General features: G+C 47.9%; 1 protein-coding gene across 1 annotated transcript in view; it reads left to right on the plus strand.

Annotated features, from left to right (window-relative positions):
* Positions 1–14,400, plus strand: part of LOC138526098 (suppressor of tumorigenicity 14 protein homolog) — a 1,040,494-nt gene that overhangs the window by 341,595 nt on the left and 684,499 nt on the right. The window contains exon 13 of the mRNA XM_069636455.1: positions 13,174–13,281. Within this exon, the coding sequence (XP_069492556.1) occupies positions 13,174–13,281 (108 nt within the window). The remainder of the gene's footprint in view (positions 1–13,173; positions 13,282–14,400) is intronic.

Here is a 14,400-nt window from a genome sequence, read left to right on the forward strand (position 1 = left end):
AATAGGACTGCAAGACTTATTCGAGGCCTCAAGCCCAGGGACCACGTCTCTCCAGCCCTAATTTATCTATGTTGGCTCCCGGTTGCTGCTAGGATCAAATTCAAGACCCTCTGCATCATCCACAAGGCTTACTGGGGCCAACTCTCTCTCCCTAAATACCTCTGGCTAGAGTCCTTTGGTCTGCTAGCTCCAGCTCTCTGTGAATCCGTCACTTTTCTAAGCAAAGAGTGGGAGGTAGATGTCTCTCCTCCGCAGGAGCCTACCTCTGGAATGGTCTCCCTGCCCCTCTCAGACTTGAGGAGGCTCACCTTTAATCCCAGAAGTTACTCAAGACCCTTCTTTTCTTCTTCTCCTTCTCTCTCCCCCTTCCCTACTAAATGCTTTCTCCTTCTCTATGACTAACTGCCTGTTTCCGCTGAGTACTAAAGGGTCCCAGGCCTCCTCGGCCTAGTCCCCCACACATCCCTGTGCTTACCTACTTTCCATGGCACTTGCCCTTTTGGCCTCCCAGTTACACCTGCACTTAGCCCCCTCCCCTATCCACCTTAGCATTTTGTTTTGCTCAGACCTTTACTTCCCTCCTCCCCCCTCGTACTTCTTGTACTGCACTTGCACTATCCCGAATGTCACAAGGCCTAGTAGTACTGTTATTGTATCTTTCTCCATTGTTCCCCTCTCTTTTTGTCTTGTGGCACCTTAAAACACCACTTGTTGTATAGGTGCCTTTCAAATCCCCAATAAATAAATAAATACATAAAATACAAATTTGGGAGCCCAACTGCTTGTACCCAATGTGTTTTTGCTTGTTATTTAGTAAACTTCTTTTGATGGTTTACGAAAAAAAGATGCAGCTTGTGTGCGATGTATGTTGGGGTTTTCTGCTGAATATATCTTAGTGGGAACACTGGAGACTGGGAGTCCACCTATTTTTTAAGCACTCAAAAGCAGAAGGCATCTAGCATGGAGTACTACGTATAAATATGGATTCATTATAAAAATAAATTGTGAAAGGAGTATTATTTTTTTTAAATTAAGCTTTACTTCCAAGTGTTAGTGTAAAAATGTAGTTAGAATACATGTGTATAAAATACCAGCTACAACTTAATATTTTACAGAGAAATTATAAATGTGGGTTAATACAGAAATAAATGGTCAAAAATAAATATGCACAAAAACAGATGGAAATGTAGAAAAAATAAACACTATAACACCATGAGCCTTGCTTATAAACAGGGTTCCACAAAATACTTGTAATTGCTATCTGTGATCGAATTAATTCTTGGGACATTTGTCTAAATAATCTGTCATAATTTGTCTTTTTAATGGCAAGGACAGATAGGGACATCAACTGGCTTAAAGCAGCACCTGCAGGCAAGTTCTTCTTTACAGTCTGTCTACCTGCTCCCAGTATCCCTTGCAAGTAATATGGTTCAGGCTTTGCAAAGGCCTCTGCATAGAGCCTGATATGGAAAAGGCCTTCTTAAGGAGATGTTCCCTTTAGCTACTTCTAGTTTGAAACCCAACAAACTTGCTTGCTTCTCTGATTTCCCAAAATGCACTCTTCCTATATAGTTGAGTTTAAAAACCCAGCAAAAGCCACCCATGCAGCATCATTTGGCATACCATTTTTCAATTGGACAAAACTGCCATTGGTTCCCTTCACTTAATCACACCACCCAGGGCCCTCTTCCAGATTTCCCTAGGACTGATGTATTCTGATGTGTCATAGGGGATATGTTAGCTGTGAGTTAGCCCTTCCTCTATGAATGAGGAATCAAATTGGGGTGAAATATTTATTTTCTTCAGAATTCCCTCTATGGATCTGTGGCATTATTAAGAATTATCTATTCAGATTTGCAAGAATATTCTGAATCTGAACACACCCTTTAGGTTTTTGTTGCTGGGTGCATAATATAATTATTAAAATGTGTGAATCTGTGCAAGATTCAAACATTTTAATATATCCTATTTGTGTTGTTCTCCTGAATCCAAGTAGCTCTTAAGGATATTGGCCCTCATTACAACCTTGGCGGAGGACCATGGTGCTATTAGCACCATGGTCCATGCCGCTAAGGTTGCAATTCCGCCATGGTGGTTGGCGGACTTACCGCCCCATTCCGACCTTGGCGGGGCGGTAAGTCCCCAATCCCCATTTACCCTTCCCCATTCCCATTTTTGCCCCATAGGGCATAATGGGAGTGGGGAAGGCGTTAATTACGCCACCGTAAATTACGGTGGCGTAATTAACAACAAGGTCCCTTAGCGCCATGGATTTTAACACCTGCTAAAAGCAGGTGTTAAAAGCTCCATGGCGCTAAGGGATCTCGGAATCAGGCGGTAAGGGTCGGCGCTGTTTACGCTGCCGTAAACCCCTTACCGCCTGGGTCCTAATGAGGCCCATTGTCTGGAACAAAATGATAGTTTTAATAGACCTTATAAAGAAACGGGTACATCATTTGTGAGACTTTATTGCACTGGAAAGGTTAGAGGTGAAGGTCTGTTCAAGGCATCTGCTTCTAAGCAGGCAGTCACTAATCCACCAGACAATGAACCTGTTGACCTTACAATCAGCTTAAAAAATATAATTCCAAGGATTTGGGCTGAATTCCCAACACAAAGCTTGCATTAAGTGTAAGTATATTTGTTTAGCAACTTGAAAAAAAGGTCTTTGCCTTCAAGTTTAGCCTTTTTAATGCCCTTGATCATCAAAGCAAATGAAATGGTGTGTTTGTGTTACTGTTTTCCAGAAAGCTGAACAAATATACAGTGTTGATTGAAACAAAGGTAACAGCTTTGTTTCACCGAATTTAAAAGCTACATGAGATACATGTTGTCCCATGCAAGAGCCATGTGTTATTAACAATGTTTAAAGCATAATGACAATATGTCAATATCTGTGATCTGTTCATAAATATACTAGACACCTTGTCTCATTTGTAATAACTTTCTGTGCATAATTTCCTTATAGAATACTACAATTTAAGTTTGACGTTTATTAGAGTCCCCTTTCACATGGCAACAAACATGCAAATGTACCTTTCAATACCTGTTTTCATTCATTAAAGCTTATAACATAGCATGTGTTTCTGAATATTCTGTTTTCACTGTTTACATTAATAACTTGATATTTTAGTGTAAAACAAGCCTGACTTAATAATATTTAATTGAGTGCATTATATTTAATCAAATAACACAGTATGTTTTCTAAAAAATAGTTTTTTGTAAGATTGACTTGATTGTTCAGAATAAAGATATTCTGAGTTTGCATGATTTAATAAAGAGCATTACATTGGATCAAATAACGCACAACAGATGTTTAGTATTTCTGGCTTGATAGCTTAAAGTATTCCAATAAATTTACTAGTGCAGCATTTTCATTACTTCCAACACTGTAGGGTTATAGACGTACGATTTGGAATCGATCGAGACCACTGGTATTGCTCTGTGCAATTCCTCCAAACCATTGTTTTTCATTCTGCTGTGCCCTTAGAAAAGCCCAAACAATACTAGCCAGGCATGGCTCCACCACAAAGGGGGCAGTACAGCCTGAACTGCTAGGGCACATACCTTTTACATGAGACAACAAGCAACCCCAGACATAGTTCACCCTGCTTGGATGTCATTAGTAAAGTGACTTGGGACTGCAGACACAGCAAGATCAGGACCCACGTCTGGACATACCATTTACTTTATTTCCACACAGTGGAGGTAAAAAGTTTGAAAGTGCTTCCCTTCAAGAAAGGTGCTTGGCTTTCTCTAATTACTTTTTTTAAACCTAACATATGGACTATTTGTAGGATATATAAGTAGAAGTACTCTGCACCGTCAGGTGCCTTCTTGTTATTGTAATTGCAAAGCATGCAGTAGCTGACATGGTTAATGCAATATTAGGCTACGGTTCTCATTCAGCCAACTATCTATGCTATGAGATATTAGAAATACCATATTTATCTGATTGTTATTATTACTTTAGCATGTTGTTTCACAAAGATCATTGTTTTTTTTTTATTGTACTTTGGTTTTATTGGTAATTTTTCAGAAAAAGAAACAATGACAACACCGGGAGCAGTATGAATCTCACATTTAACATCATCATCAAACCCCCGTGGTCTCCTTCCCCCCCTCTCCCCCCTCCCCAACTCCACCCCTCCCCCCAAATCAGTGTCCCATCGTAAAAACAATCGCAGGAGTCGTCATCAGTACTCGTAGTTCAGTGCCTTGGAGCTGTGCTATGCGTTGTCGTAAATGCTGGCCTAGACGGATCCGCTGTCTCCCGGGCCGTGGGTTACACCATTCTCCTTGAGTGGTACTCTCTGGGCTCCATCGCCCTCACGCCCCGTGTTGCCCACATAATGTCAGTGAGCATCCCACTCCCATGCCTGGTAAACCCCATACCAATTTGCCTGGAAGCTGCTCGATTCATTGTTTACCAAGGCCGTCAGTTTGTCCATGAGGAACATGTTCTTAAGTTTTTTTATCCAGTCTTCCTTAGAGGGGGGTCTCCAGGCTTTTCCACCTTTGCGCTAGGGCCACTCTTCCTGCTCGCAACATGGTCTCCCACATTCTTGGGTACCTATATATTTCCGCCTCCTCCGGTGTGAGGCCCAACAACATCGTCAATGGATTGAGTGGGAGTAGTTCCTCAGTGACCTCCGCCATCCATCCCCGTACCTTCTCCCAGAACCCCTGTACCTTAGGGCAGAACCACCACATGTGGCCCCTCGTCCCCACTTGGCCACATCCTCTTGGGCATCTGGGGGACACCCCCGAGAACATCTTGGATATCTTCAATGGGTCTCTATGCCATCCTTGTAAGATCTTAAAGTTGTGCTCCATGTCCGACGTGAACAGGTTCCCATGGAAAGCTATTTTAAACACCCTGGACCGTGCGTCCTCCGAGAGAGCCTCTCCTGCCAAGTCATTCCAGAACCCATGAAACCCTCTCCTCCCTTCCAAGTTAACAGTGTTCAATATTTGGTACATTTTGGATACTATCCCCTTCCTTGTTGTGGCCGTGTCTAGTAACTTTTCAAAGGGGGTCAACTGTCTCTGCAGATTCAGGCCCCAAGTCTGGTCACAGAGGATGCCCTTCAGACGCAAATATTCAAAGACTGAAAGAGACCCCCACCCAAGCGCATCTCGCAGCTCGTCGTATTCGAGGAACTCGCCCTCCTTGAACAGTTGCCCTGCCCATTCCAGCCCCCCATCCGACCAGGACTGGGCATTCCTAAATCCCCTGCTACATAGTTTGAGCGGGTGGCCCCAGAGCGAAGACATCGGGGAGGGCCATGAAGTGAGGTGCGCAGTTGTGGGTCCTTCTTTCCAGATTGACCAAAGTATTCCCAGGGTTGGGTGCGTCTGCAGTCTATTTGGGATGTGTTTACGCGGCAACCACAAAAGGTCACGTACTTTCAGAGGGTGGGCATCCATGTCCTCCAGATAAGACCAATAGGTGCCCATACCCTCCCTCATATGCTCCAACAGGACCCTTAGCTGGGCGGCCCGGTGGTAGAGAAGGAAGTCCGGCAGCCCGAAAGCACCCTCCTCCCTAGGTAACGTTAGAATGGCCTTCCCTATCCTTGGGTTCCGCCCTTGCCAAACAAACTCTCGGAGTGCCCTCTGTAGGTCTCGGAACATCTGGTCGGGGACCCCTGTTGGGAGTGCTGTGAAAAGATACAGCAGTCTTGGGAGGATGTTCATCTTCACTGCTGTCATGCGCCCGTACCAGGATAGGATCATACCTCCCCACCTCCTCAGGTCTGATTTTATCTCCGCCATAATGGGCCCATGATTCACCGAAGCCAGTTTTGAGAGATCTCTCGTGAGGAGCACACCCAAGTACCTAATGGAGTCCCTCCCCACCACAATCCCCGCATACCTGTCCCGGCGGTCCAGCCCCGGGTCCCGAGCCCTCATAGGGAGTAACACTGATTTTGATGCGTTTATTTTTAGCTCCGAGAATTGCCCAAAGGTCGTCATAAGGGACAGGAGGGGGGGGAGCGAGGAGCTGGGCTCCGCCAGGTATGCTAGAATATCGTCAGCAAACAGGGAGAGCTTGAACTCCACCTCTCCTTTTTTAATCCCTTTAATGTTGGGGTGAGCTCGGACCGCTATGGCCAGGGGCTCCATCATCAGGACATATATTAAAGGGGAGAGTGGGCATCCCTGCCGCGTCCCCCGCGTGAGAGGGAATGAGTCGGAAAGTTCTCCATTCACCTGTACTCTCGCCGTTGGGGCCCCGTGTAGGGCGGCAACCCAGTTCCTGATGTGAGCCCCGAAGCCCATTCGACGGAGGGAGAGTTGCATGTACCTCCACTCTACCCTGTCAAAAGCTTTCTCGGAGTCCAGGGAAAGCAGACTTGCTTCGAGGTCTGCTTCTTGGGCATGGTGCTATAGGTCTATCGTCTTCCTGATGTTGTCAGAGCCTTGCCTGCCCCCTATGAACGCCACTTGATCCCTGTGAACCAGCTTGGGCATTATCCCCTCCATCCGTTTGCCTATCACCTTGGCCAGGATCTTAACGTCTATATTGAGGAGGGAGATTGGGCGATATGAGGAGCATTGAGTGGGGTCTTTGCCCTCTTTGGGCAGAACCACGATTATGTCCCTCATCATGGTATCCGGCAGAGAGCCCCCCTCTAACACCCTGTTAAACACCCTCACCAGGTGTTGGGCTAGGATAGCCCGAAACCTCTTGTAGAAGTACACGGAGAAGCCATCTTCCCCCAGGGACGTTCCCACCTTCATCCCGCTGATCACGTGCTCCACCTCCTCTTCCGTCACCCGGCCCTCTAGACCCTCCGCCATTTCACCTGTCAAGGATGGGATCTGGATGGAATTCAGGAAACCCTCAATCTGAGTGTCATCCCCGTCATATTCTGACGAGTATAACTTTTCATAATAACAGCGAAAGGCTGCTCCAATGTTTGATGTGTCGTGATCTAATGATCCCCGGTCATTCTTCACTGCCTTCACCGTTCTGTTCCTTTGAATCTCTCTGAGTTTCCAGGCCAGGATTTTGTCGGCTCTGTCCCCCTTCTCATAATATTTCTGTTTCACTAGCTGGAGGCTCCGCTCGGTCTTATGTAACAGGAGGTCTTTCAACTGGAGTTTATAGTTTTCTAGGGAGGCAATCTGATCCCTTTCCAGGGGAGCCTCCGGGAAGTCACCCGGCTGGAGTTGGGCTATCTTTTCCCTCAGGGACTTTTCCTGGGCTTCCCTCTCCCTCTTTTTCTGGGCTCCCATTCTAATGAGGACACCGCGTAGGGTCGCCTTAAAGGCGTCCCACAGCACGTGTGTGCCTACCTCGCCATTGTCGTTCAACTCAAAGTACTCCGAGATGGTGTCCTGTACTTCCTGTGCTAGAACTTCGTCCTTCAGCAGGGAGTCATTACATTTCCATCGCCCTCCACTGCCACTCCGCCATCCCCCTACTACGTTGGTACGGACCAAGTCGTGGTCGGACCAAGGAACCGGGTCAACCCTGTGGCCAGAGACATGTGGAAGAAGGGGTTCATCTACCAGGATGTAGTCTATACGGGAGTATGATGTGTGGATTGCTGAGTAGTATGTGAAGGAGGGGAGGCCTGTCCTGGGAGTCGGAATGGTGTCCACCGGGCCCAGCTCTGCGTTGACCCTCTGGAATGTACGGGCCATGGTTTCGTCTGCGGCCCTACTGAGCTGAGGCCCCAAGCATTTTCTATCCGCGGTTGGGTCTAGGACCATATTGAATTCCCCCCCCACCACCAACATCCCGTGAACAAACAATTTCAATTTGTCCTTCACCCCCTCACAGAATTGCTCCTGGCCTTCATTAGGGCCGTACACAACTGCCAGAGTCAGAGGGGAATCCCACAAAGAGCCCTTTGCCAGCAGATATCGGCCCTCTGGGTCCTTCACCGTGGCTTCCCCTTCAAAGCCAACATCCCTTGCTAGCAGTATGGCTACCCTCCTTTTCTTGGTTCTGTAGGATGCGCTGAGGACCTCCCCGATCCCGCCCCCTCGCAATTTCGGTTCCTTCCCCCGAGCCCAGTGTGTTTCCTGAAGAAAGAGCAGGTCAAGCTTTGCCCTCCTAAATTCCCTGCAGACCAAGGATCTCTTGGTTGGGGTGTTCAACCCCCACACATTAAGGGAACCCACGCCCAGGGCAGGCAGATCCTCAGCCATTGTCTAGGATCGACATCTCACTGGGTAGCTGACTCATGGCACTTTTCCTTTCCAGCTCCTTTTGTGTTATAACCTGATCTCCCTTGCCCCCTCCCCCCACCCCCCAGGTGGGCCTTAAACCTGTCCCCAACTGCCCCCTGGTCCCCCCTCCGAACTGAACAACCCCAACTATTTCTTCAACCCCCACCCCCCACCCTGGCGTCCAGCCAAATTGTTCCACCATTGCTGGTAATTGGCCGGACCACCAGCCTACCTCCTCCGGCTGGGCTAATGTCGAAAATCACTCCTCCTTAAGCCCCCTCTTTTCCCCCCACCCCCTCACAAAGCCCCCTCCCCCAGGTAACCGACATACTTGCTGTTCTGGAGGCCCCTTATGTCCTTGGACCCCGTGGTCCTGGAAGTCTACTCGTCCTTGAGCCAGGCCGGACGTCGTGATCGTGAATTAAGTTCTTTGCCCGGTTTCCCTGTACCCTTTTTCACTTCCAGCTTGGTTTCCCAGCTAACTGGCTACCCCGGGCCCGACCGGCCCGCTCCTCCGTGAGCGGGGTTGGCTTCTTCCCTGTCCGTCGTCGGGGACGGCGGGTTCAGTTTCTTAAATTTCCGTGGACCCGTCTTCTTTCTCCTCTCTCCTTGTGGCCTGCGTTCCCTGGCTCCTTCCGCTGCGAATCCCGTAGGTTCTCTCCGAGGGGCCGGGTCCGACACATCCTCTTGTCCTCCTCTGTACTCAGGGTCGACCGTTGGCCCTCGTACTCGAACGAGAGGGAGAAGGGGTACCCCCATCTATAGCGCACCCCCTTCTCTTTTAGCATTTGTGTGAGAGGGCGGCACATCCTGCGTTTGGCAAGCGTGTATGAAGAGAGGTCCTGGAAGATGGACACTTGTGCATTGTTATAGGTTATCTCCCGTGTCTTTCTGGCCTCCTCCAGAACCTTCGCTTTCTCGGTGTAGTAATGAAAGCGGACCAGGATTGACCGGGGGCCCCCAGCTCTGCCCCTCGCTCTGTGGACCCGAACGTTGGTTCGGTCGTCATCTCGTCCGAGAAAAGGAGGGTGAGATGTCCCTCACGACCCGGTTCAATTCTCTTTCCGTTTCTCCCTCCGACTCCGGGACCCCAAAAATTCTGAGGTTGTTCCTCCGTTCCCTATTTTCGAAGTCGTCCATTTGCCTGGCCCTTTCCTCGTCTCTTTTTTCTAGAGCAGCTATTCACATGGACATGTCCATCTCTTGGGTCGTTGCTGAGGACTGGCTGGTCTCCAGCTGCAACAGTCTGTCCTCGACCTTGTCCACCCTACGGTCCATGTTCTCCATTTTCTGGGCAATGTCCGCCCGTATGTCTCTGATCTCCTGCAGGACCGAGGCAAAGCCCTTTTCCATTGTAAGGGTGGGCGGGGGCGAGGTCTCGGGCTGGGACATTCTAGTCGTCCGATCCAGGCCGCTAATCTCCCGTCTGGCGACCTGGTAGCGGTACTTCTGGAGGGTTTGGCGCCAGCTCATCCGATCTCCCTTTCTCTCCCTCCAGCTGGTGGTCCTCGGGGGCCAAAAGCGATGAGCGGGCACACGCCCCACCGGTCTCCGGCAGGGGCCTCACACTCTCTACACGCCCTTTTCCCGCTTCTTGTGGTCGTCTGTACCTGTGGTGGGGAGGTGGCGACGATGTGTATCAAATTGTGATCAGATGAGGGTCCAGGCTAGGCCCCCGGGGAAAGAGGGCGCAGCACCCACAGCGTGCTGGTTAGGTACTATCGGCCATGTTTTCTTCTGAGTTCGTCTTCAGGCGGGCACTCGCCCTGGGAAGGAGCCCAGGGGCCACCACCTGTATAAGTCTCTCACCTTCCTCACCAGCCGTGCCCCGCTGTTGTCCGCTGTACACCGCTCTGATGGCCCTCGCCAGGGTCCGTTGGACGGGGTCTCGGCGCCCCTGTTGTTCAACTATGTGTTCGGGAGCTCGGGTCAAGCGGGCTGCCTCTCCTCTGGCGGGTCTGGGACCGCGGCTCGAGTCGCCGCCACCAAGGGCTTCCGCTCTGTGCTGATACCGTCCTCCTGTGCCGCGGGGGCCCCGACAGTGGAGTCCCCGCCAGAGCGCCGGTGTGCTCTGTGACCAGGGTGGGGTGGAGAGGTCAGGCGCAGTTGCAGGCCTCAACGGCTACCGCATACCATGACTCCCCGCGTGGCTCTGGAGATGGGCGGGGCCTCTCGCGGATTCTCTCGTTGGGCCGCGAGGCCTCGTTCTTGGGCATCCGAGGGTCTTTCGGCGTTGCTCTTTCGCCCGGGGGGGTCCCCCGGGGTTCACCGCCACTGAGAACCGCAGATATTTCGTGGGGAGGTCATGGGGGGGGGCTCAATCCCTCAACACGGCCCAGTTTCGGCGGGAGCGGCGTCTTCAGGCAGCCATCGCATGTGCGCCCCCTGGTGGCCTCTCCCGATCATTGTTTTAAGTTGTGAAGTATCGCGGCAACAGTTTCACAAATTTAGAAAGGAAATACAAAAGAAGATGGCTACATCTCAAGAGTGCCACTCAGGTTCTATTATAGTTGCCCTACTGTTCTACTCTTCAGCCTAGATAGACCCCATTATCCTTGCCAGGTATGCAGCCATTCCCTTGTTAAATACTCCAAACTCGAATGCCAACCTAATACCTTCAGGGAATACAGTTTATAACCTACACTGTAACTTAAATTTGACTTTTCAAAGTTCTTGGCATGCCTGCCATACATTTGCTGTCCAGCCAGTTCCCCAGGAGCACATTTCCTCTCACATCCACATTATAACTATCAAGCAAACTTACAGAAATGCATGATATGCAACCCTGAGCACATCCCACTCACTTTCTGACCTTTCGTGTAGTGGTTGGTTAACCAAGAATTCAAGTCTGTGTATACATGCCCTGCTAACACTCACTTTGCACTAATTTAACGAGCGATCTGGCATGATTTATCTATACCTTGCATATTTTTCAAGATTCCTCACCTACATCACAGACCCCAAAATGCCCATTGCTTCACCTATTGATACATTCTCAAAACAGATAATTCACCCAAAAACTGTTGGAATATTCCACCCCAATCTCAGCTATCACAGACTCCGATTGTCGACCACCATGATCTGAAACATGCTTGAAAACATGTCAGATCCATCGGATTAGGAAAACACTTAGAAAGCACTATCCTTGTCCACTTCTACTCCCAGACGTTTGCATGAAACAATGGATTGCTCCACACATGTGAAACTTGCATCACAGGACACATTTGATTAATCGCTTTTAATCTCTGGAAGTTCATATCTCTGACACTGTTACAAATTCTCCATTTGCAAAGAGTCCCGCAACTGTCCAATATTCAATAGCCGCTTCTTTAGCGCTGGCATGTTTTATCATCCGTGCTCGGGATGAATATCTGAAAGGGTTCAACTGTAAATTCCAATGCCTAATGCCAACCAAGAGTTCCAAGCAAGCCACCACTCTATCCTCTACTAGCCTACCTCTGAGAGGCCAGCATGAAGACAATCCTGAACACACACAGATCACTTCCTCTTGCAGTGAAGTTAGGATAATCCTAACTACAAACACCAAACTTAACTCCACTGCTGTAACAGACAGTTTAATAAATGTAATAATTGACTTTAGATTTTCTTAATTTTTTTTAGCCAGATGGGCTTTTGTGGGGTTCAGCTTTGACATGCATTGTATCTACCACAATGTTAGCAACCAAACATTAGCATTTTCAAGAAAATGTTAATCTTTTCATAAAAAAGGAGATGGACTTTCCATCATTGCCAATTTACCAGAAATCTGCTTGCTTAGTCTTTATTTTACAAAAGGGTTTTATATTAGAACACAAAGAAAAAACAACAACATTAAACTAATTGAGAGACTAGCAGGAGCTTTGAAAGAATCCACTCATGACACGTTTGGTTTCGACAAACCTTACATATGGACTACGGGGTAGGGGGCGCAACAGCCCGTACAACCCTCATAAAGCTATACCTTAGCTGTTGATACATATCCTAAAGCTGAGCCAGAGCCAAGCATCTGGCTCAAACCAGGCTCAAGCGTCCTTGTCTTGCCCACCTCTCCATAGCACTACATTGAAAGTATCATGGATGCTACACATTTCTACGTGTGCCCCAATACTAGTGTAAAATGTGAGAGCTTATTTGGATATCGTTCAGTATCAGCACATGAAATACTTGTTAAGTTTTGCCTTGTCTTGAACCATCTTTACTTTTCAAGCTCATTGGTTTTTCTGTTTCAGGAAAAGACATTGGTCCTCATTAGAAGTTTGGTGCTATTAGTGGTGATCAAACCTCCAAAGGGAATTACTTTTACAGCCAGTGGTAACAATTGTGCCTCTTCCTAATCAGGAGTTTCCTTTATTCGAAATTCTGAAGTTCTTATTGACTTCATTTGGGGGTGGAGGTATTACTACCAGTGGTAAAACTGCCATTTCTTTGGCATTGATACTGACATGGACATGCATGGAATGTGACACCTTTTGGGTTTACAAACCCTCAATCAGGAAGACTCACAGAACAGGAGGTAATTTTGCTACTACCTTTTAAGTTACCTCTAGACTCATAAGGATGCCCATAGTGTGCTGCATTCAGATTATTGCCACCAATTCCTTCTTGCATGTTTTGATATTGGTCTCTGGGAGCAATGGAGATCCTTCAGTCACGCACATTGTTCTTTCATCGACAGGTGTAATTTCGATGGTTTCCCCCCCCCCCCCCAAGTACATTTTACCAAAAAAACTCATCGAAATATATGGGGGGATTGGAAAAGTATATGTAAGGGTGGTGGTGGTCAGGAATAAGTAAAGTCAGGGAGGAACCCCCCTCAAAAATAAAAATAAATCAATTTCAATTTGTTTTTTCTGTAAGAATTACTCGGAAAAAACCCATTGAAAGTACACCCGTCAATGAAATGACAAAGAATCTTTGTCACAACATAGCAGTGATGCACTTTTGAAGTCTAAAACATAAACATGTCTGACGTCTCTATGTATTTAGGTTGCAGCCCTGAGGAACTGAACTGTGGCAATGGGAAATGTAGAACCCAATCGAGGATATGCAACGGGGATCAAGACTGCAGGGACAGCAGTGACGAAAGTGATTGCAGTAAGATGTTCATGATCTTCCTATGTTTCTTGCAGTATGCATTTGTGGCAATAGATGCTCTTAACTGGTGACTACTAAATGACAACCAAATACAGCTGCAATTGCAACACTTGCTAAGAATTGATCACAAACAGAAAGTGCAAGAAGAGGTAGTCAAGCGGGTGAGCAGCTCTCTGTCCCTATCAAGTAATGAAGCAAGTTGCAGTGTTATATCATCAGGACCAGAACCTAAAGTGAAGTTAGAAAGAAGGGGGGAGAGCTCAGACCAAGTTGGCATTTGCTAGGTGATCTGCCCAACCTTAAAAGTATTTTCGTGAACACAGAGATTGGCCAGAGAACCTTCTACCTGTAAGTACCCAGGCAGGGGGAGCACATCTACCCACGTTTGGTTAACGAAATCTCCTTATTTCTGTTGTGAAGATAGGCATCAAAGTCCCCTATAAGTTAACCTCAACTGACTTGTCCCTGAACCCTGAAAGGGGAAATCATGAGGACCAAAACACTGTCAAACTCCTGCAAGGATTGGCATAGGTCTTAAAAGACAGAATCATCTCGCCACAGTACAGTGATCCTTCCACTGGAATCCAACGCACTAGAGAGTGAGTTTAAAACTCCTATGCATCCGCTAGTGTGCTTACTCGAGGAAGGGTCCAAAGCAGGCATCAGAAGTCACTACACACCTTGCAGACACCTCCAATAAGGGGCCAGTGCTAGAATTAGGCAATTACAGGCAGTTGCCAGTATGCCACGTGCAAAGGGCCCGATGAGGTGCAACTCTTGCCTTTAAAACATAAAATATGGCCTAATGGAAAGCAGGGAGCCATAATGGCATGTTGCTTGGGGCAGAATAAATCCTTGCACCGGTCATGCTACAGGCCGCTGACCACCAGTGGACCTTAAATAGACAGGTTTGCATGGAAGATTGTCAGTGGTCCCAACTCCCAAATGATGGAATGACGTACCACACGATCCTTAGAAAAGCTTAAAAAGCCTTGTTTTTCTTGGAAACCTTCGCTCAGCCTTTAGGAAAGGACCTGTTGAACCTAAAGTAAGCCGGCCTCCTGACTCTGTAGGACCTATTCACCTTCTCTGGGCTATGGAGTGCTGCCATCTGTTAGA

The sequence above is a fragment of the Ambystoma mexicanum genome, chromosome 7p (assembly GCF_040938575.1).
Source record: "Ambystoma mexicanum isolate Mex_15411 chromosome 7p, UKY_AmexF1_1, whole genome shotgun sequence".
NCBI lineage: Eukaryota > Metazoa > Chordata > Amphibia > Caudata > Ambystomatidae > Ambystoma > Ambystoma mexicanum.